This window comes from Salvelinus namaycush, chromosome 21, assembly GCF_016432855.1.
Source record: "Salvelinus namaycush isolate Seneca chromosome 21, SaNama_1.0, whole genome shotgun sequence".
In the NCBI taxonomy this organism is placed as follows: domain Eukaryota; kingdom Metazoa; phylum Chordata; class Actinopteri; order Salmoniformes; family Salmonidae; genus Salvelinus; species Salvelinus namaycush.
The window spans coordinates 21,958,734-21,985,652 of NC_052327.1; the positions used below are offsets into that span (position 1 = coordinate 21,958,734).

The 26,919-nt window shown below is 41.7% G+C and overlaps 1 protein-coding gene across 1 annotated transcript; it reads left to right on the plus strand.

Moving 5' to 3' along the window:
* The first annotated feature begins 1,744 nt into the window (after nucleotides 1-1,744).
* On the plus strand, nucleotides 1,745-26,919 carry LOC120066651 (anoctamin-10-like). The gene is made up of 13 exons (XM_039018083.1): nucleotides 1,745-1,928; nucleotides 14,034-14,239; nucleotides 14,613-14,786; nucleotides 20,310-20,450; nucleotides 21,056-21,175; nucleotides 22,769-23,401; nucleotides 23,617-23,672; nucleotides 24,049-24,123; nucleotides 24,356-24,520; nucleotides 24,699-24,890; nucleotides 25,125-25,262; nucleotides 25,647-25,763; nucleotides 25,871-26,919. The coding sequence occupies exons 2-13, from the start codon at nucleotides 14,041-14,043 to the stop codon at nucleotides 25,877-25,879; spliced, it is 2,019 nt and encodes a 672-aa protein (XP_038874011.1). The 5' UTR covers nucleotides 1,745-1,928; nucleotides 14,034-14,040; the 3' UTR covers nucleotides 25,880-26,919.

A 26,919-nucleotide genomic window follows, 5' to 3' on the forward strand; every position in this document is an offset into this window, starting at 1 on the left:
TCAGTTGCAAAATGTTCTGCAACGTTGCAGATAGAAATTTGATGAATAGAGCCAACGTGATTCCTTATTCAACATGTCAGAGAGGCATGTTTGTTCTACATAGAAATCTGCTATCTGAACGTTCCAAAGCATTGCATCCTGCTGAACGTGCCCCAGGTTGTTTGATAAATATTGTAGTCACTATTGTTGTTGACGAAATGAACACTGTTCACAGCAATTTTGCGCTTCATTGGCAATAATCAAAATGCGCATCAATAACATAAGAAATAGGTTATATTACCAGAGATTCTAACATGGCCCATTATATTAGGCTATTGGTATTACTGGGCTATACCTATCAGCTAATAGGCTAAACATAGTATGAAAGAGAGTCGGAGTTGGAGTCAGAGCCGACAATTGCATTTTCTCGAGTTATAGCCTACATTTTGCTATTTAATAGCCTAAATAGCCTACTCTTAGGATTGGGACAACTTGCATGTAGAGACAAATATTGGTGATCAATAGGCTATATTTCCTAATCAAATGTAGTAAGTAAATTTTCTTTGCATAATGCCTCTAAATGAGACCACACATGGGCTTATGCACGCTTGATCTCAGATCTCGCATGCCCGACTAGGAGAGGAGCGGTAGGCTACTGAACTTCAAGCAGTGAATGATGATAGTGTGTGAATTGTGCGTTTAATAGTCTGCATTACATAGGCTAACGCATACAAAACAGAAAACCACCATTTCCAAATTATTATTATTTTTTTAAACAAAATGTACACATACAAACCCCTTTCTCGAGCTCCCCAATCACTTTCTGCCACATGGCCTCAAACTGCACCATTTTGTTTCTCTCCGTCGCCAATGCACTTTCAAGATTTAGATAAAGCATTTGACCATTCCGTTGTATTAATGATGTAGGATTAGTTCATTTCCAGTTTAAGTATACTTTTTCCCCAAGATGATTGACGAGAAAAGTATCGTCCAACCAATCGGGTATCTCACTGCACCCTCATATGCCATGTCTTAAAACATGCAGACAGACGGATTAAAAAGTAAATTTACATTGTAATACTTCTGACAGCCAACTTTCTAACGTCGCACATAAAACTTTTGGACTTTATAATATTCCCAGAAGGCAAGGATTGAGTCATTGTTAGTTTTACACTTAAAACATGACTCTGTCGTTGTGCTGTAGAATTTGTGAATTGTGTCTTTCTATACATTAGTTTATACTGTAATTTCATTAGTTATGTTCCAACATTCCCTCCATCTTTTGCCAATCTGTTCTTTTTGAGTCTTGGTTCCAATAGTTTATATTTTTTCCTAAGAGATTGTCAGTTGGATAGGCTCCGCAAGGTTTTGTATAGTTTACCTATCATTTGAATATCCTTTTCTAAATCTAATAAAATTGCTCTGATGTCCAAAATATTTAAAATCAACATTTTGTGATATAAAACTTCTAAGTTGCATGTATTTGAAAATATCTACATTGGTCAATCCAAAATTGTTTGTAATTGTGTTTCCAAATAATCTGCAGTCTTTTTAATCTGCAGGTTTTTAAAAAGTCATCCCAATGTTGTGTTTCTGACTACTGCGAGATTCCTGTGGGAATACAGTCCTCTACTCTGTCGGACAGTAGGACCCAGAGCTGCAGACAGACAGAGGCAGAGCTGGGAGGTGCCAGTCAGGGAGCTCCACACCCTGAAGGGAGGTAGAAGTTTCACTGCATTCCTGTCCTGCAACTCCGACTCACCCATCTGCAAGGACATATCCGTAGTGTGTGTGTGTTTGTGGCAGTGTTCAGGACCCCTGAACAGGCCCCACCTTGATTTCAGGACCACATTGTGTGTATATTAGTTTGTGTTAAAACATAACATCAGAGGGGGTGTGGGCCAGACATCCGCATACGCCTATTGACCTAAACCTCAACACATTGTCAGGTACTGTACAGCCCCTCATTCACTCTTATTCTTTCCCTACCCACTCCCTTCTCTTTCATTTTCCTTGGCCTTGATGTTACATGTTGCATCTCTGTATACAGAGGCAGAGCTAAGAGGAAGTTGCTGGTCTGTTCAAATATTGCTAGTCTGATTAATCAGGCTATAATACAAAATTGGTATATTCAGCCTGAAACTAATGTCTGCAAATGTTTCTTACAAGCCAGAATGTTGAAAAAAAGTTTAAATGTAAACTTACTCTACCGGTTGTCTGTGCAATTTGTCCTTCAGCTGCTTGAAACTTGAGACAAAATATCCACAGGAAAGTATTGTTTACCCAACTTTTTAGAGCAGGTAGGTACTGAGGTAAAGTTTGTTTTATATTGTACACTGAGGATACAAAACATTAAGAACACCTGCTCTTTCCATGACAGACTGACCAGGTGAATCCAAGTGAAAGCTATGATCCCTTATTGATTTCAATAAGTGTAGATTTCACTCAGTGTAGATGAAGGGGAGGAGACAGGTTAAAGAAGGATTTTTAAGCCTTCAGACAATTGAGACATGGATTGTGTATGTTCACAATTGAGAATGGTGTGCCATTCAGAGAGTGAATGGGCAAGACAAAATATTGAAGTGCCTTTGAATGGTGTATGGTAGTAGGTGCCAGGTGCACCGGTTTGTGTCAAGAACTGCAACACTGCTGGGTTTTTCACGCTCAACAGTTTCCTGTGTGTATCAAGAAGGATCCACCACCCAAAGGACATTCAGCCAACTTGACACAACTGTGGGAAGCATTGGAGTCAACACGGGAGAGTCCATGTCTTGTACGAATTGAGGCTGTTCTGAAAGCAAAAGAAGGGGGGGTGCAACTCAATATTAGGAAAGTGTTCCTGATGTCTGGTATACTCACTATATGTAAAAACAAATAACACCACAATTCAAGTGTTATACACCTACAAAGAAATTCAACATTATTTTGATAAGACAGGTCTTTATAAACATTTTAAAAATATGTCCATTTTATTTCAAAAGAACAGAATCACTTTAAGTTGTATTATGTTAGTAGTCGGTGCTTAGTAGCCTATGGTTATGCTGCCCCAAGTGCCCAAATGTAGAACCCATTGAGTAGCGGCTGTAATATTCTACAAAAGTGATATTTTGAAATAGAGGCCATGCCTTAATTTTAAAGTTGTTTGGCAAATGTATGTGTTTTAGAAACCGTTGAACCCGCTCTTCCCGATAGGTTATGAAATAAAAACGCCTTACCTGCACCAAGGATGATTTCTAAAAGTTTATTTTTGGTAAACTCGCTCCCTTCTTTGTCAATTACCCACGCTGCGCTGCAGTCTCCTCTTTCACTCGGTTAATTACCTAGCGTAACAGGCGTAAAAGAAATGGCTGAAACTAGATCCTCTACATACTGGTCTTGACAACAACAAGAGGTTATTTTGTGCACTGTTTGACCAATCCAGTAAATGTTGAGGAGGAGTTAAGATGGAGTGTCGCCTTAACATCCAAAAGCGCAAACTCGCTTTCCAGTTGTTGGGGACTCGGCAGAGGCTACAAGACAATTGATAATAGTGTCACCCATCAGACTAGTGTCAATTTAAGCTCGTCTTTAGGCTACATCTGTTATTATATGTCTTTGTAGGAAATTAGTTGATATAGTTTAGATGTTGTTTATATGGGCCATTGTCAGATGGCAGCCAACTGGTGAAGGAAAGGCAGGCGGAAAAAAATTACCTCCTCGTAAAACCAGTGGCTGCAGCTGCTGAATAGCCTGGCGGTGAGGAGGGGGAGGGTCATTATGGTGGTGGTTGGAGTTGTCAACAAAGCAGCATGACAGAAATATGATGCAAGGTTTTCAAACTACCAGTAGTTTCTTGGAGAAGATATATAAAGAGATCTGTGCATTTGAACAACAGCATAAATACGCCTATTTAACTAACATGTAAAAAAAAAAAAAAAAAAACACAACAAAAAAAACATGACCACTCCTGCACATGCTGCCACTGTTTTGAACAGATTATATTATACTGTAATGAAACAGGCAGGGAGCAGGTCTCCAAACCTCGACCTTCTAGCCCGAAGTCCGGCGCGCTATCGACTGTGCCGCAAAAGCATGCTCGTGCGGCAGAGTCGATTTCCTCGCTTATAAACCCAGGGTCGTTACAATACCATTCAGAACGAGCAGGCAGCTCATGAATGAATAAGTGCACTAGGGAGAACGCAATAAGTGAAAATACATGATCTAACATAAAGCATGATGCACTAGCCAGTTAACTTTCGTTCTGAAATAACTTCATAAACTCAGCAAAAAAAAGAAATGTCCTCTCACTGACAATTGTATTTATTTTCAGCAAACTTAACATGTGTAAATATCTGTATGACCATAACAAGATTCAACAACTGAGACATAAACTGAACAAGTTCCACAGACATGTGACTAACAGAAATGGAATAATGTGTCCCTGAACAAAGGGGGGTTCAAAATCAAAAGTAACATTCAGTATTTGGTGTGGCCACCAGCTGCATTAACTACTGCAGTGCATCTCCTCCTCATGGACTGCACCAGATTTGCAAGTTCTCGCTGTGAGATGTTACCCCACTCTTCCACCAAGGCACCTGCAAGTTCCCAGACATTTCTGGGGGGAATGGCCCTAGCCCTCACCCTCTGATCCAACAAGTCCCAGACGTGCTCAATGGGATTGAGATCCGGGCTCTTCGTTGGCCATGGCAGAACACTGACATTCCTGTCTTGCAGGAAATCACGCACAGAACGAGCAGTATGGCTGGTGGCTTTGTCATGCTGCAAGGTCATGTCAGGATGAGCCTGCAGGAAGGGTACCACATGAGGGAGGATGTCTCCCCTGTAACGTACAGCGTTGAGATTGCCTGCAATGACAACAAGCTCATTTCAATGATGCTGTGACACACCGCCCCAGACCATGACGGACCCTCCACCTCCAAATCGATCCCGCTCCAGAGTACAGGCCTCGGTGTAACGCTCATTCCTTCAACGATAAATGTGAATCTGACCATCACACCTGGTGAGACAAAACCGTGACTCGTCAGTGAAGAGCACTTTTTGCCAGTCCTGTCTGGTCCAGCAACGGTGGGTTTGTGCCCAAAGTTGACGTTGTTGCCGGTGATGTCTGGTGAGGACCTGCCTTACAACAGGCCTACAAGCCCTCAGTCCAGCCTCTCTCAGCCTATTGTGGACAGCCTGAGCACTGATGGAGGGATTGTGCATTCCTGATGTAACTCGGGCAGTTGTTGCCATCCTGTACCTGTCCCACAGGTGTGATGTTCGGATGTACCGATCCTGTGCAGGTGTTGTTACATGTGGTCTGGCACTGTGAGGCCTCTTTAGTGTCCTAAGTTTTCAGAACTGTGACCTTAATTGCCTACCGTCTGTAAGCTGTTCGTGTCTTAACAACTGTTCCACAGGTGCATGTTCATTCATTGTTTATGGTTCATTGAACAAGCATGGGAAACAGTGTTTAAACCCTTTACAATGAAGATCTGTGAAGTTATTTGTATTTTTACAAAATATCTTTGAAAGACAGGGTCCTGAAAAAGAAATGTTTCTTTTTTGCTGAGTTTATTTCCGAGTTAGACCGAAATTGAAATGAGAGCAAACTACTGTAAAAATAGCTGTGACATTTTTTGTGTGTGTGTGGGGGGAGGGGCAGTAGTCACTCATTTTTTTTTACAATCACAAGTGGGGCAACTAATGGGCGGGCCACCACTGCCTAAAACAAACTGTTTGTGATATTGAAATTCAAACACTGACTGTGTGAATAGACTTACAGTGCCTATAGAAAGTCTGGGCTTTGCATATGTATTCAACCCCTTTGTTTAGGTAAGCCTAAATTATTTCAGAAATAAAATGTGGCTTAACAAATCACATAGTTCATTATTTGGACTCTGTGTGAAATAATAGAGGTTGACATGATTTTTTGAAGGACTAACCCTTCCTCTGTCCCCCATGCATAAACATCTTTAAGGTCCCTCAGTCGAGTGTTGAATTTCAAGCACAGATTCAACTACTAAGACCAGGGAGCTTTTCGAAAGCCAGTGCAGTGATTGGTATATAGGTAAAAAATAATAAATTCAGACATTGAATGCATCTTTAAGCATGGTCAAGTTAAACATTATACTGTGGCTGATGTATTAAAGCACTCACACATATCAAAGATGCAGTCGTCCTTCTGAATTGACCTGCAGGACAGGAAGGAAACTGCTGAGGGATGTCACCAAGCCATTGGTGATTTAAAACAGTTACAGAGTTCAATGGCTGTGATGGGAGAAAACCAAGGCTTGATCAACAACATTGTAGTTACTCCACAATAATGACCTAAATGACAGAGAGAAAAGAAATATACAGAATAAAAATATTCCAAAACATGCATGTGTACAAACACTTTGACAGAGTATTTTATGTAAATCATTGACAGAAAATTACAATTAAATACATTTTAATCCCACTTTGAAACAATAAAATGTGAAGAAATCCAAGGGGGGTGTAGACATTCTATAGGCACTGTATATTTATAAACAACTTTGATTTTGTCAAGTGAAACTATCGATGCTAAATTATGGTTACAAATAATTTTCCAAATCTATTTACTACAATATATTTTTTACTTTTGCTTAGCAATTTTAAATGTCTATGCTACAGAATAATTTTAGGGCCAAGTGAAGAGAAAAAAATAAAATAAACAGCGATAGGTGGTGATACTTGGATTACTATTTTTTGCATAATAGTACTTCAAAAAGTGGCAATATTTCGAGAATAAAGTAGAAATTAAATTGTGAATAAAGCAACGACATTTCGAGAATAAAGTGACAATACTTCGAGAATAAACTCGACATTTTGAGAATAAAGTCTCAGTTATGTTTCAAGATTAATGTAGAGATTTGGATAAGTGTCTCCCTGACTCCGTGTTGCTGTGTGTTAGATGACCTGATGAAATTACTGTGTACTTTAGAGTTGGCTTTAGTAAGAATGAAATCCTTGCTCTTTTAGCATATAATAACCATATTATTATAAGTATTAGGACCTGGAAAAGGTTGTGCCACAGATTATTTTCATGAGGAACCGTGGTTACATACATAGGTAGAGACGGCAGGTTGTGTGTGTATGCAGGTGTGTGTGGGTGGTAAAAAACTGGGGGTCAAAACAAACGGCTATCAATCTAGTGAACTAATACACTCGTTCAAACATGTGTCACTGCGCATCAATCTTATTTTTTTTACGCGCATCAATCTAATAGCTGTCCATTTGAGATTATAGGCATACACTCTGAAGGCAATGGTGCGTTGTGAGCACGTTACAGTGGGCAAGTGGATGTAAGGGATAGGGCTATCCAACGGCTTCGGGGGGAATGAACAACGAACCACGGGTTATACGCAAGTGTCTGTGGGAGGAGGTGTAACTCAAGGACGACTCTTGCATGCACCAACCAGCTAATCTGAGGCACTGTTTGAATATATTCATGGATGCATTCTCCCTTTCTCGAAATAATCATTGATCTAAATATCAGCCTATTAGATCAATTATGTAAGCTTTATAGGCTATAAATAAATAAATAAATAATCACTTATTTGACATAACTTGGTTGGTAGCCTAGCATAATATCTCCTTTCACTATTCCATTTTAATTCAATTCAAGGGGTTATATTGGCATGGAAACATGTGTTAACATTGCCAAAGCAACTGAAGTAGATAATATACAAAAGTGAAATAAACTATCCATCTATCAATCTTCAAGGATGGGAGGAATGAAGGATGCATAGGTTATCCCAAAACAGGGGCATCGTCTCCGTTATAGGCTATTTATTTAAGTTATTAAGCTAACTTAGGCAACCACTAGTTCACCTTAGACAGAGGCTAGTGGCTAGACCTGTTAGCTAATTTTACGTTACATTATTAGAACCTGTCTCAGACGGGGCTTTGCCTCCCTGGCAAGGTCCATGACACGGTTTTGGGGGCAGCGCTTGATCCCGAAAGGACGTGCAATCTTTCTCCACACAATCCGTGACCTACATTGACAAGATAATAAGCATAGGCCTATGAGGCTACATCATTGGAAGCGTAGCCTACATAAAACACCATGTTATGCACACATTTGTATGTTAACCTTTCATTTCGACATACTTTTGGTAATGGAGTGTATGTGGACACCTGCTAATCAAACATCTCATTCCAAAATCATGGGCATTAATATGGAGTTGGTTCCCCCTTTGTTGCTATAACAGCCTCCACTCTTCTGGGAAGCCTTTTCACTAGATGTTGGAACATTGCTGCAGGACTTGCTTCATTCAGCCACAGAGCATTATTGAGGTCGGGCACTGATGTTGGGCGATTAAGGCTGGTTCGCAGTGGGCGTTCCAATTCATCCCAATGGTGTTCGATGGGATTGAGGTCAGGACTCTGTGCAGGCCTGTCAAGTTCTTGCACACCAATCTCGGCCCCTATGCAAGGGAAGCCAGCGAGCATTTGGCCTCCCTTGATAAAATAAGCATAAAATAATAGCCAATCAGCGTTGAGCTAAACTGAGTGAGCTCAACTTTAAATGGTCCTATTGTACCAAAAAATAAATAAATAAAAAAGTCAAGGGAGGCCAGTTAGGATTTGGCTTCACAATCACATCAAAACATATTTGACAGAAAACATTTTTGAATTGTTGCATCTTGTGTCGTTGTCCTCCGGTGGCTAAAATTGTCCCTTTCCTAAATTAGCCATGGATGGAGATAGGGATTTGGACTTGTGATTTTACTTAATTCGTCGTACCGGCCAATGATTATAATGGCGATTCTGAGCCAACCATAAATTCATACATTGTGCCCCTGGCCTGAGAGAATGGAAGTTCAATATGTAGCTAGATGTACAGTCATGGTCAAAAGTTTTGAGAATGACACAAATAAATTTCCATTTTCAGTGTCTTTAGATATTTTTGTCAGATGTTACTATGGAATACTGAAGTATAATTACAAGCATTTCATAAGTGTCAAAGGCTTTTATTGACAACTACACAAAGTTGATGCAAAGAGTCAATATTTGCAGTGTTGACACTTCTTTTTCAAGACCTCTGCAATCCGCCCTGGCATGCTGTCAATTAACTTCTGGGCCACATCCTGACTGATGGCAGCCCATTCTTGCATAATCAATGCTTGGAGTTAGTCAGAATTTGTGGGGTTTTGTTGTCCACCCGCCTCTTGAGGATTGACCACAAGTTCTCAATGGGATTAAGGTCTGGGGAGTTTCCTGGCCATGTACCCAAAATATTGATGTTTTGTTCCCCGAGCCACTTAGTTATCACTTTTGCCTTATGGCAAGGTGCTCCATCATGCTGGAAAGGGCATTGTTCGTCACCAAACTGTTCCTGGATGGTTGGGAAAAGTTGCTCTCGGAGGATGTGTTGGTACCATTCTTTATTCATGGCTGTGTTCTTAGGCAAAATTGTGAGTGAGCCCACTCCCTTGGCTGAAAAGCAACCCCACACATGAATGGTCATAGGATGCTTTACTGTTAGCATGACACAGGACTGATGGTAGCGCTCACCTTGTCTTCTCCGGACAAGCTTTTTTCCAAATGCCCCAAACAATCGGAAAGGGGATTCAGAGAAAATGACTTTACCCCAGTCCTCAGCAGTCCAATCCCTGTACCTTTTGCAGAATATCAGTCTGTCCCTGATGTTTTTCCTGGAGAGAAGTGGCTTCTTTGCTGCCCTTCTTGACACCAGGCCATCCTCCAAAAGTCTTTGCCTCACTGTGCGTGCAGATGCTCTCACACCTGCCTGCTGCCATTCCTGAGCAAGCTCTGTACTGGTGGTGCCACGATCCCGCGGCTGAATCAACTTTAGGAGAAGGTCCTGGCGCTTTCTGGACTTTCTTGGGCGCCCTGAAGTCTTCTTCACAACAATTGAACCACTCTCCTTGACGTTCTTGATGATCCGATAAATGGTTGATTTAGGTGCAATCTTACTGGCAGCAATATCCTTGCCTGTGAAGCCCTTTTTGTGCAAAGCAATGATGACGGCACGTGTTTCCTTGCAGGTAACCATGGTTGACAGAGGAAGAACAATGATTCCAAGCACCACCCTCCTTTTGAAGCTTCCAGTCTGTTATTCGAACTCAATCAGCATGACAGAGTGATCTCCAGCCTTGTCCTCGTCAACACTCACACCTGTGTTAACAAGAGAATCACTGACATGATGTCAGCTGGTCCTTTTGTGGCAGGGCTGAAATGCAGTGGAAATGTTTTTTGGGGATTCAGTTCATTTTCATGGCACAGGGGGACTTTGCAATTAATTGCAATTCATCTGATCGCTCTTCATAACATTCTGGAGTAAATGCAAATTGCCATCATACAAACTGAGGCAGCAGACTTTGTGAAAATTAATATTTGTGTCATTCTCAAAACATTTGGCCACGACTGTAGTAGGCTAACGTTAACAAGCTGGCTCATCGTTGCCAATGAAAGGAAGTTAGGCTAGCGAGCAAGCTTTTTAGCCAGGTAGCCTAGGACAACAAACACTAAAAGCATGTACTGTATGACAGCCATAGACTGTTTCTTGAACATGAAAGGAGAATGGCATTGGCGTTTCTCTACAAGTAGGGTGAGTCAACATGTTTTTCTACTTGCACACACACACAGAGCGAAAACAGAACCATGGACAGCCACATCATACAGTGCATTCGGAAAGTATTCAGACTTCATCACTTTTTCCACATTTTGTTACATTACAGCCTTAGTCTAAAATTGATTAAATCATTGTTTTCCCTCAATCTACACACAATAGCCCATAACGACAAAGCGAAAACAGGCTCCGGTTGGGAGTATATACTGGTGCTAATTGAGTGAGAGGGGTAGGGTACTTAACGTTTACATTTTTATTTAACTAGGCAAGTCAATTAAAAACAAATTCTTATTTACAATGACGGCCAACACCGGCCAACGCTGGGCCAATTGTGTGCCGCCATATGTGACTCCCAATCACGTCCGGATGTGATACAGCCTGGATTCGAACCAGGGTGACACCTCTTGCACTGAGATACAGTGCCTTTAGACCGCTGCGCCACTTGGGAGGCCATGAAAGTCATACTTAGGGGAAGGGTAAACGTGTTTCACCCTCCCAGTATCCCAAAAGGCCTCCTTTCTGGTTCGACCCGATTCACAATAGGTGCACTGGCATCAACGAGTGCGTAGCACACAAAACAGTAGAGAATGTTGGCAGGCAGTGCTATCAGGTGAAATGTTGGAAATGAACTATAGAGAGGTACTTAGCTTTGGGAATGGTCATGCGTTCACCCTCCCAATTCCCATAAATGGAAACTGGTTGGTCTGCTCCAGCAGCAGCACGCGTTCTCCTCAGTCGCCTCGGCTCAGGCTCTGCAACCACACTGCTCCCAGCTCACCTCGACAGTGTTCTACTTCTGGCGTTCACCTTAAATTAAGAACAGGTGCAAGCAACCCCCAGGTCCAGATCAGTGAAGCGTCAATTAATTACTCCCGTGATAAACAGGGGGAAGAGTTACCACGGGCAAAAGAGGGCGAGGGCGGAAGCATTATGCGATTCTGTTGGCGCGAGTACAGTTGGTGAGAATGAGTGGACGATGGTGAAGAAGAGTGGAGAAAAAGAGTGGAGAAAAAAAGTGCTACAGTTGGAAATGAACAGCAGTTTATGGTTGGAGAGCGATTCACGAGCAATTATGTTTTTTGGGGTGACCCTTTTGTGGTCTTAAAGATGGTGAAGGACTAATTGGGTAAAGTGGAATCGGTCAGAGTGTCCAGGAGCGGTATGATTTTTGAGTGTGTCAAAAGCGCAAAAGGAGATGGCTCTGTGGTGCTACAAGTTGTCGATGTATGTAGTGGAAAGCTATGATTTTCAGAGTAGGGCGCCGGTTAAAAAGGTGTCATCTCTTGTGTCTCGTTGGACTTAGAGGCTGTGTGTTTTAGGGATAACATGCCAGGAGTGGTAGACAACACTTAAATCAAATGATAGATGGAAAGAAGCAAAGTCTATCGGTTTTACTGTCATTTGATGCAGTGGTTCTCCCGATTTGGGTATGTGAGATATGCAGTGAGACCATATGCACAGAAGCCGCAGCAGTGTTACAGTTGTAAAACGTTTGGACATCTGGCAAGTGTTTGTCGAAGGAATAAATATGTAACTTAGTAGTTAAAGAGTCAGATGAAGCATGTTGCTGTAATTGTGATCACGTTCCCGGAGTGCCCTGTAAGGAGGAAGGAGGTCGCAGTAGCTAGGATCAAAGCTTTCCAGCAGGTCTCCTATGTGAGGCAGTGAAAATAGCTAAAGGAGTGAGTAGAGATAGTAGTGGATGTCCCACAGTCTGCCATGCAGGAGAAGGATCCCGACACACTAACAGCGAAGGTGGACTTTGTTGTGTTTATAGCGAAAGTGATAAATTGCACTAGTCAAACTAATAAAAAATCTAAGAAGCTAGACATCATTGTGAAGGCGGCAAATGGATTTCTGGATCTCCAGGACTTTACAGGCGAAAGGTTACAGGAAGTACTGAACAAAGAGGTCCCCCCCCACACAGTAGTAGCGTGAATTTGGTTAGTGTTTTTGTTAAATCGACAACATATTTTGTTTTGGGGGGATTATTTTTATCCTGTACAGTAGGTGGCGGCAATACACCTTATGAGTGTAGTCTGCCAATAAACCTTGAAGAAGAATGGGCCAAAGAGATACGCACCATATATTTGTCTGGGTGAAACCGATACCAGGTGAATTAGGTTCTGGGCATATAATGCAATGTTTGGGGTCAGCTTCTAATAGATACAGTGACCTCCGTGACATTACCTTTCATCACCAAAGCCGTGTTAGCATTTACTGCTCATGTTGCTGAATAATCCAAACCTTTCATACGTGCCAGTGATATAAATGAGTAATTCACACATCATATTAAGTTCATAAGCATTGACTGTAATACCTTTGCTGTGCAACAACAGCTTTCTTCCTGGTCTGTCAGCATGCTCCTTTCTAGTGATCTTACTCCCTTCACCTGAATTGCAATGACAAAAACATGAATAAAAATGTGCCTATTCAGTCCAACTTAGTTAAGGAAACACTACTATGTCCATGTACAAGCCTATTCTATATCAGCTAAAGTATACCAAAACAACAGCCTCTTCACTACTTTTTTCAGTTACCATCAATAAACATTCAGGGGAACTAGATAACTCGTTTGGCAAAACGTGTTTAATAGTCAGTAGCAAGTCTTTAAAAATATATAACTAGCAAATATAGTTTTTCCTATCTAAAATCATTAGCTAGCTACATTGATAAACTAGGCTGATGGTGGGAGTTAGCTCTACCCCAGCAGTTTCAACCTAGCTAGCTAGCTAGCTAGCTCATCCAACAGGCTTAGTTAAGATACAGTGAAACAGAGACCAGACCAGACATCCTGATCATAATCCTATTGTGTTTAAGCTAGCTAGCTACCTAATAGCCTTTTTAGAATATTTATAGATAATATAAAGATATTTGTTTTCCCCCTCACATATACAGCTGCCTAATTTAGCATGCCAGTTGATAGTACATTACCTAGGATGAATGTAATGTGTGACATTAGTAGTGATATCAAATATTTTTTGCTAATTGTTCTGTGGCCAGGAGACAATGGATAATTAAGTATGATTAAATCTGAAGGAATAATTGATCACATCAGAAAAACGATAGACTAAACTGGAATTACTGAGTCTACCATTACAGATATCCACTGGCAAACCTATATCTAAATATTCATTGGTAGGAAGAAGTTTGGTCCAAATTGGATGTTGGGTATTATATTTATTGAATATTATATAAATACTATAAATTAAAATGGCCAATTGAGGTGCAATCTATTAGTTTCATTTCTCAGATCAAATTATATTTAATCCAAATAATGTTGCAGGAATGCTTATCTTATCTGTTTCTAACTACAGAAACCATCAGAGATGGTGGGTGTCAAAATCCTCTTTCTTGTGTCTTTTTGAGGTGGAACAACCCTTGTAAATGTGTGGATTACAGAGTGTATAACAGATACAGTAAAACTCCTTGTCCTCCTCACACTGCCTCTCCACAGGGACGTGATGATGTCGCTGGGTGATAATGGCTCTGTCCAGACACAGACCAAGGTCCTGTCCCAGGACTCATGGACGCAGGTCAGCTGTCCCTGCTGTGTGTCTAAGCAGGTGGAGCCCCTGGTCCTCATCCAGCTGTCAAACAATGTCCAGCCTGTCACCAAGAGGTGGCTCATCTCCCTGATTGAAGCTTCAAAGAGACACGGAGGTGAGAGGTCATGTCGGGTTATCAGCAGAGGTCTGACTGTTCTTCAGTCTGTGTCGCTTGTTTTGGTCCTGCTGAGTGCTATTAACACATCTGATTCATTTGATTCCCCTGCGCTTGATGATTAGCTTATTGAATCAAGAGTTTAAAAGTAGTGTACCCTCATCCAGTGAATGCTTTATGCATGTGGGTTAAGCCTGACAAAGACTTTTGACTCAAAGTGTTGCACAATACAACTGCGGGGCTATCTCAGTTTATTAGCTAAATTAGCTGTGTCATTAAGTACTGGGCTGAAACAAAAGCATATACATCCTCTAAGATCACTGCAGTAGAGGCAGAAGTATTGAAGTTGACCCTCTCCTCCTCCCTGGACTAGGAGCAGCATTGCTGGCCCACCCTGGAGAGGATGAGTGTGGGGATGTGATCATGGTGTCTGCGCCTCGCTGCACATTCCTCAAAGCCACAGAGGACCTGGGTCTGTGTAAGAAATACCACAATGAAGACATGGTTGCTTTCTCCTACCACGACAGAGACAACTTCAGCAACGTTGGTAAGAACGTTGGTAATGGTGGGGGAAAGTAGAGGGAGATTAACAGTATCAGCAGTTAATAACAAGTCATTGAATTTGTTGTGTAGATCTTCAGTACCCAATACACATTCTGTAGGAATAGATAGACACACATTCACTGTTGTAAGAGTGTGGTAATATAGCCCAAATTACATATTAAATATATTTAAAAATATATATATATACATACATTAGTACCAGTCAAAAGTTTGGACACACCTACTCATTCAAGGTTTTTCTTTATTTTTACTATTTTCTCCATTGTAGAATAATAGTGAAGACATCACAACTATGAAATAACACGTGTAGTAACCAAAAAAGTGTTAAAGAAATACAATTATAACTGTAGCAAATATATATTTCACATTCTTCAAACTAGCCACCCTTTGCCTTGATGACAGCTTTGCACACTCTTGGCATTCTCACAACCAGCTTCACCTTGAATGCTTTTCCAACAGTCTTGAAGGAGTTGCCACGTATGCTGAGCACTTGTTGGCTGCTTTTCCTTCACTCTGCAGTCCAACTCATCCCAAACCATCTAAATTGGGTTGAGATCGGGTGATTGTGGAGACCAGGTCACCTGATGCAGCTCTCCATCACTCTCCTTCTTGGTCAAATAGCCCATATACAGTCTGGAGGTGTGTTGGGACATTTTCCCTTTAAAAAACAAATGATAGTCCCACTAAGAGCAGACCAGATGGTGTATTGCTGCAGAATGCTGTGGTAGCCATGCTGGATAAGTGTGCCTTGAATTCTAAATAAATCACAGTGTCACCACAAAGCACCCCCACACCATCACACCTCCTCCATGCTTCATGGTGGGAACCACACATGTAGAGATCATCCGTTCACCTATTCTGCATCTCACAAAGACATGGCGGTTGGAACTAAAAATCTCAAATTTGGACTCATCAGAACAAAGGACAGATTTCCGGTCTAATGTCCATTGCTCGTGTTTCTTGGCCAAAGCAAGTCTCTTCTTCTTATAGGTGACTTTAGTACATAGTGGTTTCTTTGCAGCAATTCGACCATGAAGGCCTGATTCACACAGTCTCCTCTGAACTGTTGATGTTGAGATGTGTGTGTTACTTGAAATCTGTGAAGCATTTATTTAGGCTGAAATTTCTGAGGCTGGTAACTCTAATGAACAGCAGAGGTAACTCTGGGTCTTCCTTTCCTGTGGCGGTCCTCATGAGAGCCGGTTTCATCATAGCGCTTGATGGTTTTTCCGACTGCACTTGAAGAAACTTACAAAGTTCTTGAACTTTTCCGTATTGACTGACCTTCATGTCGTAAAGTAATACTGGACTGTTGTTTCTCTTTGCGTATTTGAGCTGTTCTTGCCATAATATGGACTTGGTCTTTTACCAAATAGGTTGATCTTCTGTATACCACCCCTACCTTGTCACAACACAGCTGATTGGCTCAAACACATTGAGGAAAGAAATTCCACAAATTAACTTTTAACAAGGCACACCTGTTAATTGAAATGCATTCAAATCAAAGTTTATATGTCACGTGCGCCGAATACAACAGGTGTAGTAGACCTTACAGTGAAATGCTTACTTACAGGCCCTAACCAACAGTGCAATTTTTAAGTAAAAAATAGGTATTAGGTGAACAATAGATAAGTAAAGAAATAAAAACCACAGTAAAAAGACTGAAAAGAACAGTAGCGAGGCTATATACAGGCACCGGTTAGTCGGGCTAATTGAGGCAATATGTACATGTAGGTATAGTTAAAGTGACTATGCATATATGATAAACAGAGTAGCAGCAGCGTAAAAGAGGGGTTGGCGGGACACAATGCACATAGTCCGGGTAACCAATGTGCGGGGGCACCGGTTAGTCGGGCTAATTGAGGTAATTTGTACATGTAGAGTTAGTGACTATGCATAGATTATAAACAGAGTAACAGCAGCATAAAAATGTCGGTGGGGTGGGTCAATGCAAATAGTCCGAGTAGCCATTTGATTAGCTGTTCAGGAGTCTTATGGCTTGGGGGTAAAAGCTGTTGAGAAGCCTTTTGGTCCTAGACTTGGCGCTCCGGTACCGCTTGCCATGCGGTAGCAGAGAGAACAATCTATGACTAGGGTGGCTGGAGTCTGACAATTTTTAGGGCCTTCCTCTGACCCTGCCTAGTGTAGAGGTCCTGGATGGCAGGCAGCTTAGCCCCTGTGATATACTGGGCCGTACACACTACCCTCTGTAGTGCCTTTGCGGTCTGAGGCCGAGCAATTGCCGTACCAGGCAGTGATGCAACCAGTCAGGATGCTCTCGATGGTGCAGCTGTAGAACCTTCCAGGTGACAACCTCATGAAGCTGGTTGAGAGAATGCCAAGGGTGTTTAAAGCTGTCATGAAGGCAAAGGGTGGCTACTTTGAAGAATCTCAAATCTAAAATATATTTTGATTTGTTTAACACTTTTTGTGGTTACTACATGATTCCATATGTGTTAATTCATAGTTTTGATTTGTTCACTATTGTTCTACAACATGTCCATATATATATATATATATATAGTGTTGAAGTCAGAAGTTTACATACACTTAGGTTGGAGTCATTTAAACTCGTTTTCAACCACTTCACACATTTCTTGTTAACAAACTATAGTTTTGCCAAGTCGGTTAGGACATCTACTTTGTGCATGACAATGTAATTTTTCCAACAATTGTTTACAGATTTCACTTCTAATTCACTGTATCACAATGCCAGTGGGTCAGAAGTTTACATACACTAAGTTGACTGTGTCTTTAAACAGCTTGGAAAAGTCCATAAAATTTTGCCATGGCTTTAGAAGCTTCTGATAGGCTAATTGACATAATTTGAGTCAATTGGAGGTGTACCTGTGGATGTATTTCAAGGCCTACCTTCAAACTCAGTGCCTCTTTGCTTGACATCATGGGAAAATCAAAAGAAATCAACCAAGACCTCCACAAGTTTGGTTCATCCTTGGGAGCAATTTCCAAACGCCTGAAGGTACCACGTTCATCTGTACAAACAATAGTACACAAGTATAAACACCATTGGACCACACAGCCGTCATACCGCTCAGGAAGGAGACACGTTCTGTCTCCTAGAGATGAACGTACTTTGGTGCGAAAAGAGCAAATCAATCCCAGAACAACAGCAAAGGACCTTGTGAAGATGCTGGAGGAAAACCGGTACAAAAGTATCTATATCCACAGTAAAACGAGTCCTTTATCAACATAACCTGAAAGGCCACTCAGCAAGGAAGAGGCCACTGCTCCAAAACTGCCATAAAAAAAGACAGACTACGGTTTGCAACTGCACATGGGGACAAAGATCATACTTTTTGGAGAAATGTCCTCTGGTCTGATGAAACAAAAATAACTGTTTTTGCCATAATGTCCATCGTTATGTTTGGAGGAAAAAGGGGGAGGCTTGCAAGCCGAAGAACACCATCCCAACCGTGAAGCACGCAGCATCATGTTGTGGGAGTGCTTTGCTGCAGGAGGGACTGGTGCACTTCACAAAATAGATGGCATCATGAGGAGGGGAAATTATGTAGATATGTCTTGAGATGTTGCTTCAATATAAGTCAGGAAGTTAAAGCTTGGTCGCAAATGGGTCTTCCAAATGGACAATGACCCCAAGCATACTTCCAAAGTTGTGGCAAAATGGCTTAAGGACAACAAAGCCCTGACCTCAATCCTATAGAAAATTTGTAGGCAGAACTGAAAAAGCTTGTGCGAGCAAGGAGGCCTGACTCAGTTACACCAGCTGTGTCAGGAGGAATGGACCAAAATTCACCCAACTTATTGTGGGAAGCTTGTGGAAGGCTGCCTGAAACGTTTGACCCAAGTTAAACAATTTAAAGGCAATGCTACCAAATACTAACTGAGTGTATGTAAACTTCTGACCCACTGGGAATGTGATGAAAGAAATAAAAGCTGAAATAAATAACTACTATTATTCTGACATTTCACATTCTTAAAATAGAGTGGTGATCCCAACTGACCTAAGACAGGTAATGTTTACTGGGATTAAATGTCAGGTATTGTGAATAACTGAGTTTAAATGTATTTGGCTAAGGTGTATGTAAACTTCCGACTTCAACTGTATATACACACACATATATACATATAAACACACACACACACCAGTTCAAAATGTTGTGGTCACTTAGAAATGTCCTGATTTATTGTCCCTTAAAATAACATCAAATTGATCAGAAATACAGTGTAGACATTGTTAATGTTGTAAATGACTATTGTAGCTGAGACAGCTGATTTTTGTAGGCCCATTATCAGCAACCATCACTCCTGTGTTCCAATGGCACGTTGTGTTAGCTAATCCAAGTTTATCATTTTAAAAGGCTAATTGATCATTAGAAAACCCTTTTGCAATTATGTTAGCACAGCTGAAAATGGTTGTTCTGATTAAAGAAGCAATAAAACTGGCCTTCTTTAGACTAGTTGAGTATCTGGAGCATCAGCATTTGTGGGTTCGATTACAGGCTCAAAATGGCCAGAAACAAAGACCTTTCTTCTGAAACTCGTCAGTCTCTTCTTGTTCTGAGAAATTACGGCTATTCCATGCGAGGAATTGCCAAGAAACTGAAGATCTCGTACAACGCTGTGTACTACTCCCTTCACAGAACAGCGCAAACTGACTCTAACCAGAATAGAAAGAGGAGTGGGAGGCCCCGGTGCACAACTGAGCGAGAGGACAAGTACAGTAGAGTGTCTAGTTTGAGAAACAGACGCCTCACAAGACCTCAACTGGCAGCTTCATTGAAGAGTACCCGCAAAACACCAGTCTCAACGTCAACAGTGAAGAGGCGACTCCGGGATGCTGGCCTTCTAGGCAGAGTGCCTCTGTCCAGTGTGTGTTCTTTTGCCATCTTAATCTTTTCTTTTTATTGGCCAGTCTGAGATATGGCTTTTTCTTTGCAGTGGGTGCGAGACACTGTGGCTTGTAGGCCTCTCCAGGTTTCGCACCCATGCATGAAAAAAGCAACGTACAAGGTTTTCCTGGAAGAAAACTTGCTTCCTTCTGCTCTGACAATGTTCCCCAACTCTGAGGATTGGTTTTTCCAGCAGGACAATGCTCCATGCCACACAGCCAGGTCAATCAAGGTGTGGATGGAGGACCACCAGATCAAGACCCTGTCATAGCCAGCCCAATCTCCAGACCTGAACCCCATTGAAAACCTCTGGAATGTGATCAATTGGATGATGGATGGTCACAAGCCATCAAACAAAGTCGAGCTGCCTCCCTCTCCCACCAAATGTTGTCAGTAGTTTATAGAATAAAACAAAAATGTTAATTGTACCCAAACACATACCTATAAATAGTAAAATAATAATTTTGCAGTGGTCTCTTAATTTTTTCCAGAACTGTGTGTGTGTGTATATTATTATATATATATATATATATATTATATATATATATATATATATATATATATATTAATATATATATATATATATATACACACACACGACAATCTTGATTGACGCCTGTCCTCTGTGTTACCAGATGACATGCAGGAGTTCCTGACGCTAGCGGAGCGTCAGTACATAGTCAAGAATGAGCTGGACTCTCTACAGGCCCAGAAGAAGCAGAGAATCCCTGGAGTCCTAGAGGCTCCAGGGGTCCTGGAGGCCTGGGAGAACATCTGTGAGTCTTTACATGTGCGTGTGTGTGTTTAGGTATGTGAATAGAGTGATATACTATAAAATGGGGATGTTGGGTGATTCCTCATGAAACTAGATCAAAAAACGACTGATTTTGGGTATTTTCACTAAATATTATCCATATAAAGGTCCTTCAATAGGAAGGATTGTTGACATGTACTTGACATTTGTATCTTCATGCATAATTGAGAAATTATTAATTGAAGTTGGAATATGTGACATTTGGCCTTACCCAGGCCTCCATTAAGACTCCACAATGTGCTGCAAAGTAGGTACTACAAAGCAAAAGTTGGTATCATATGAAGCTTTATCACTTGCTCTGTAATATGAATAGTATTGTTTGTGCGCATGTGTGCTATTCGGTTTACCTCAGCATGTTCTGTCCTCTGGTCATGATCTTGCTTAGCTAAGCTGTTCTGCAGCAGAGCAGAGCACCACCTCTGGCTGATTATTTCAGTGCTCTCCGGTCCTCTGTCACTGCTCTGTGATCTGCACTGTCCCTTATGTATGCTGCCAAGCTTCTGGCTATGTTACCTCCTGTATGTGTAATAATGTTAGTAGCCCATCTGTCCTGTCTCTGTGCTGTAGGTCAGAAGCTGGTGAGGGCAGGAGTGATAAAGGACATCTTCCCTCTACATAACCAGCAAAGACTGAATGACCTCGGCAGAAGTTGGTACTATAAGAAGCAGATATGGGGACAGCCTCTCGGTAAACAACAACATACAGTAAAGCAAACACAAAATAGTTATACTGTATTCACCCACACACTAGAGCTGGGATGATAAACCAAAAATTACAGACACAGACACTGCCTTCCTACTATGTCAGTGATTTTGCTACACAACGTTCCTGTAGCTGGTGCTAATACCATTATTTGGTCAACAGCAATAGTCTATGCATTATGTTTATTCTTGCTTTGAAAGTATCTGCCTGTCCCTGTTTTGCTGTTGGCTGCTAACTCTCATTCCCATCTCCCCACTGTGAGGTCATCAATCGACAAGATAATTGGAAAAAACATGCTTATTTTATTTCATAATATACATCATTTAAAACAGCCAAGTTCTATTCATAACAGTATTCAGTTGGTAAGAGACAGACATTCCATAAATACTAGGAATAGATTGTCCACCGTCTATGCGTTATCCAGACAGAAAAGAGAAATAGGCAAAAGAAAATTTAGATTTAGAGCAATAAAGGAATGGAATTAATTAACTGAGCAAACCAGAAACCTTTCAATATATAAATTTAAACATTATTTTAAAACCATTTAAATACATAGAAATGTTGTGGGACTATAGTAGATGAAGAATCAATATTTTTTAGATTGAGTATTTATTGGGTCATTGTTAGTATATTATGTATGTTTGTAATAGTGTGTTATATGTGAAAATGTGTTCGTATTATAAATTGTATTTTAATGTTTAAGGACTCTTGGAAGATTAGTCCAAATGGGGACTTAAAGAGATCCAAATCAAATCAAATCCCCACTGTGAGGAGGTAGAGATGCATTCTGAGAAGCACAAGCATATGACCTTTGCTCAAAATGGTATTGTGAGAAATACAGTTTTCAAAGCAACTCGTGTTGTTCTAGTTACAGAAAGGAGAGTCACAGCTTTCTGTGAGTAGATCATGTATTTCTCACCTCTTAATATTGAGTTCATGGCACCACTTTACAAGTGGAACTGTAGCTTAGGCATAGCGGTGAAAGGTTTTTATAGGACATTAGACTACATTTACTGAGCCTACATTTACTGAGCCTATATTTACTGAGCCTACATGGCTCATATTTAGAGTTAGCAATCTAGCTAAGTGTTTTGAGTTCCCACTTCCTCAGGTGCTGAAGAATACAGCCATGAGGCCAATATGCAAAGATGTTGTCAAATTCTCAGAAGAATTTTGACAGGTTGCACATCAAAATCTCAAATCATGCATTTCCTGGATGTGTTAGATGAAATAGCTTACTGTTTTAATCATAGGCTACCATCTCAGTTGTTTTACTTGGCACTGACAAATTGTCTAGTGCCATACCACTAATGTAAAGTAACTGTCCATTGACATTTTTTTTTATTATTGTTGTATATTGTTGTTATTGGGCAAAATAGTTACATTCACGATATGACTTTTTACCCATATTGCCTAGCCCCTCCCGGATGTTTTTTTATTGTAATTTATTGCTGATTTATTATTATCGCAAAAAATGTGTGAATTTATTGTGATATGGATTTTTATCCATATCTCCCAGCTCTAACACACACACATTTGCTCCTTTGTCCTGCTAATGATTGCTCTCTTCCTGTGCAGATGCAATACAATCATATTTTGGAAGCACCGTGGCGTTTTACTTCAGCTTTCTAGACTTCTACACCTGGGCCCTGGTTCCCCCTGCCTTCCTGGGCCTGGTCCTGACCTTTCTGCTGCCTGGAGGGGGTGGGGTGGTGAAGGAGCAGGCCGTGGAGGGGGTGATGGAGGAGGACGACGATGGCCCCTCAGTCAGTGGTCACATGGTACAGGCTGTATTCAGCATGCTGTGGTCCACGCTGTTCATCGAATTGTGGAAGCGCCGGAGCTCCTCCCTCTCCCACCGCTGGGGCACACTGAACCTGGCTGAGCGCTTTGCAGGGCCCCGCCCTGGCTTCCACGGTACCCTGGGGCTCAACCCTGAAACAGGTCGTCTGGAGCCCCTGTTCCCGGAGTGGCAGAGGCAGCTGCGTGTAGGACTGGTGTCGTTGCCCCTAGTGGGGCTGTTCCTGGGACTGGTGGTGCTGGGGATGACAGGCTTCTACCACGGAGAGGCCCTGGTACAGGGCTTCCATCAGGACAGCGGCTCCCTGTTCTCTGGAACTCTGCTCTACCTGCCCTCCATGGCCCACATTGTCTACACCAACATGCTAGGGAATGTGTACCACTCTGTGGCCATGCAACTCACCGAGTGGGGTGAGAGAGGGCACTGGGCAATGGGGAGGGAGAGAGAATAAGTGTGAGGTTGATGAATAATTGCAGTAGGGGTTAGAATGTTTGGGAACACAGAGCTAACTTCACCAAAGAGCAGATTCATAGAATAATAGAGAATGCAATTGGATGCAAAGTGTCACAGTTTGTGTGTGATAACTGATAAGTCCACTGAAAATCTGTCTGATTTCCCCACATAGAAAACCACCGAGAGGAGTCCTCTTTCCAGAACCATCATACCACCAAAGTCCTCCTGGTCAGTCAGTCTTCCTTCCCCATCTATCAGTCTATCATCCTCCTCCTCCCAGGAGAAAGGTAGCATAGCTGTTAAAAAGGCCAGTAAATGAAAGGTAGCTGGATTGAATCCAGGAGCCGACTAAGTGCTACATCTGTTGTTGTGCCCTTGAGCAAGGCATTTAGCCTGTAAATTGCTCTGGATAGGAGCTTCTGGTAAATGACAAATGTAAGAAATGGTGCAGAGCTAAATGTATTGTGATACAGATAAGAGTACTGTGCAGATAGTATCAGCTGTTTTTTTATAAGCAGATGTGGGAGGCAAATCAGATACAGGATCTGTAGTCATGCCTCCAGAGATATTTATTGAAGCCAACATCTCCCTTTCTCATTTTCAGTTTACTTTCTTCAACAACTTTGCTGTGCTCTTCCACATTGCCTTTTACAAACAGGACCTACCACTGCTACGCAAGGTAAGAGATTTCAGCTGGGCAGCACTGTTTGTCTATGGCCGGAGGAAAAGTTATACAATGTGGAAATACCTCATTTTAAAGGGTAGATGGATCTCAAATAGATTGTTTTCTTGAGCTCTACAACAGAACAGATCACGTTCTCTCTGTGCACTGTGTGTAGTAATTGATCCCAGAGAGAGTGTGTATACAGTATGTAACTATTTATGTTTGTTTACTATCGATTTTTGCACAGAGACTTGCCTCTATGCTAATTGGGAACCAGCTGATGAACCAGTGTACAGAGGTGGTGGTGCCATTTATAGTCGACCGATACCTCAGTGCTCCCCATAAGAAAGAGCAGGAGGACGACCTAGAGGTGGACAAACTCAGAGCCCAGAGAAGCCTTCCTCCTTTTCCAGTAAGTCCATGTAAAATGTTTTTTTTCTTCTTCTATTTCTCTTCATTGTGCTAGTCTGCCTTGGTTTCCTTGCATCTGTGCCTTAAGGGGTAGAATCAGGGTTGGGTGTATTTGCATATGTACTGTATGTTTGGTGTATATTTGTTTTGGTGTTATTGCGTCTGTTGCTACGTTTCAGGGCCTGTTTGCGGAGTACATTGAATTGCTGCTGCAGTTTGGGTATTTGAGTCTGTTCTCCTGTGTGTACCCGCTCACCGCCGTCCTCCTGCTCCTCAACAACATCACAGAGATCCGAGGGGATGCCTACAAGATCTGCAAACTGTTCCGCAAGCCATTCTCTGCCCCAGTGTCCAATATGGGGGTGTGGCAGGTCAGGAGGGTTTTGGGCGATGTGAGAATTTGAACAAACAGAGAGGGCATTTTTAATGCAGACAGAAATGTGTTATGAAGCTAAATCTGGTAAATAAATAAATGTGAGCAACGTGTAGTGGTTAATGTTATTTCCTAATCAGTGCCCATCTATGTCCCTGTGTACATTTGCATGTATTTGCTCCTGTCCTTGAATGTACCTGTAACCATATTATTGTATGCCTGTATGTTTCAGACAGCGTTTGAGGTTCTGGGCTTTGTCTCAGTCATGTCTAACTGCTGGCTGCTGCTGCTGTCCCCGCGCGTCCAGGAGTTCTGTCTGGAGGGAGGGATCAGCGGAAAGAACATCATACTCGTCGCCATCCTGGTCGAGGTACAGTATGAGGGAGGGGAGTTAGGTTTGGGGAGCCTTCCTGGTGGAGGTACAGTATGAGGGAGGGGAGTTAGGTCTGGGGAGCCTTCCTGGTGGAGGTACAGTATCTTGTTCAAAACAGTACAGTATATGGTTCATAACAATTGTCTTATTTACAGAATGTTACAGTGTCATCATCTGCCCAACCAACATAGGTGAGGGTAGCAGGTAGCCTAGTGGTTAAGAACATTGGGCCAGTAACCGACAGGTTGCTGGTCTGAATCCCCGAGCGGACTAGGTGAAAAACCTGCCAATGTGCCCTTGAGCAAGGCACGTAACCCTAATTGCTCCTTTAAGTTGCTCTGGATAAGAGTGTCTGCTAAATGACTAAAATGTGTTTGTCAGCATGTCCTGATCCTGGTCAAGATGATTCTAGCCTTTATGATCCCAGATGAGCCTGACTGGGTCAGAATCAAGAGGGAACAAATCGAGTTTAACTCTATGCAAGCACTAGGGCAGCAGGTAAGAATGATCTAATCAAGAATAAGCACTAATAATATAGAAAATCCCTGCCAGTTACTGGAACAACCTGGCATCTGACAATCAAACATCTCCTTTTGATCCTACAGAAGCTATGAAGCCCCTGTGGGAGAGTGAGTGTCCTGTTGCCCTTCAAGTGGTGGTCTGGACTAGGGGGCTCATTAGAATTAGCTGCCATAACGAGGACGGACAGGAGGATATAAAGACACGTCTGTTTGGCCTGTGAACCTAAACCCTGGAGCCAGCCAGTCTGAGAAGCTCTCTCAGTTTCTCCCTCTGAAGGACTCCCTCTCCAGGCATAAATACAGTTCAGAAAGGAAACACTAGGTATTCGTTTAACCATTTATTAGAGAATATGAAGAGTACAATAGGTCTTGGCAATAGGCTCTGCTCCTTCAGGGTAGCTCACTGTCAGAGCAAAGCGTAAACATATAATAACTACAGGTGTGCTATACCAATCCACCTGCAGGAAGGAAAACAGAACCAAACAGGTGGAGGTTGGGGTGGTGGAGGTTTTGGTGGTGGTGTGTAACAAGAAAAACAAATGCATACTAGCAGCTGCAGCAAGCGGCGGCAGGGGATGTGTGAGCAGAACCTGGTCAGCTTAAATAGACCGCCATATTAAGGTAGGAAGTGTTGTTAGCATCTGGTTGTTGCAGTCTCAGCTGATGCAGAAACTCTGGTTTTAATTCTGAACCTGCTTTGCTTTATAAGTAATGTTAGATACTAGAGGCAGGGGCCAGGGACTGAAGCGAAACCCAATGAAGAGCTAGGTGTGTTGTTCATTGTTTTAATGTAGCTTTGCAGCTTCAGCTTAGGTGTCAGATTTCTTGAAATACTGGGTAGCTTTGGACTTTGTGTGTGGCACATACTATGCAAGTTTTTAATTTGCTATAAATATTTATTTATTTTCTCCAGTGGTTTACGTACTTTCACATAATGAGTGTTACATTGTACGCTTCACGCACATTACAAACCTACTAAAATCAAATGATAAATTATTTGAAGATTTTGCAAATGTTAAAACATAAGGATTAATGATTAACTTGATTTTGGAATACATACTATATTCATATGTATCTTTTAAAATGGAAGATGTAGAAGAGATGCTGTGTTGGATGAGAGGAGATAGTTATGT

Bases quoted from the DNA above. Each gene is read 5' to 3' on its own strand.
- LOC120066651 (XM_039018083.1), top strand. From the start codon at position 14,041: ATGATGTCGCTGGGTGATAATGGCTCTGTCCAGACACAGACCAAGGTC. The intron at 20,451-21,055 runs GTGAGTCTTTAC...TCTGTGCTGTAG, and splicing joins GGAGGCCTGGGAGAACATCT to GTCAGAAGCTGGTGAGGGCA. The intron at 23,402-23,616 runs GTGAGAGAGGGC...TTCCCCACATAG, and splicing joins CATGCAACTCACCGAGTGGG to AAAACCACCGAGAGGAGTCC.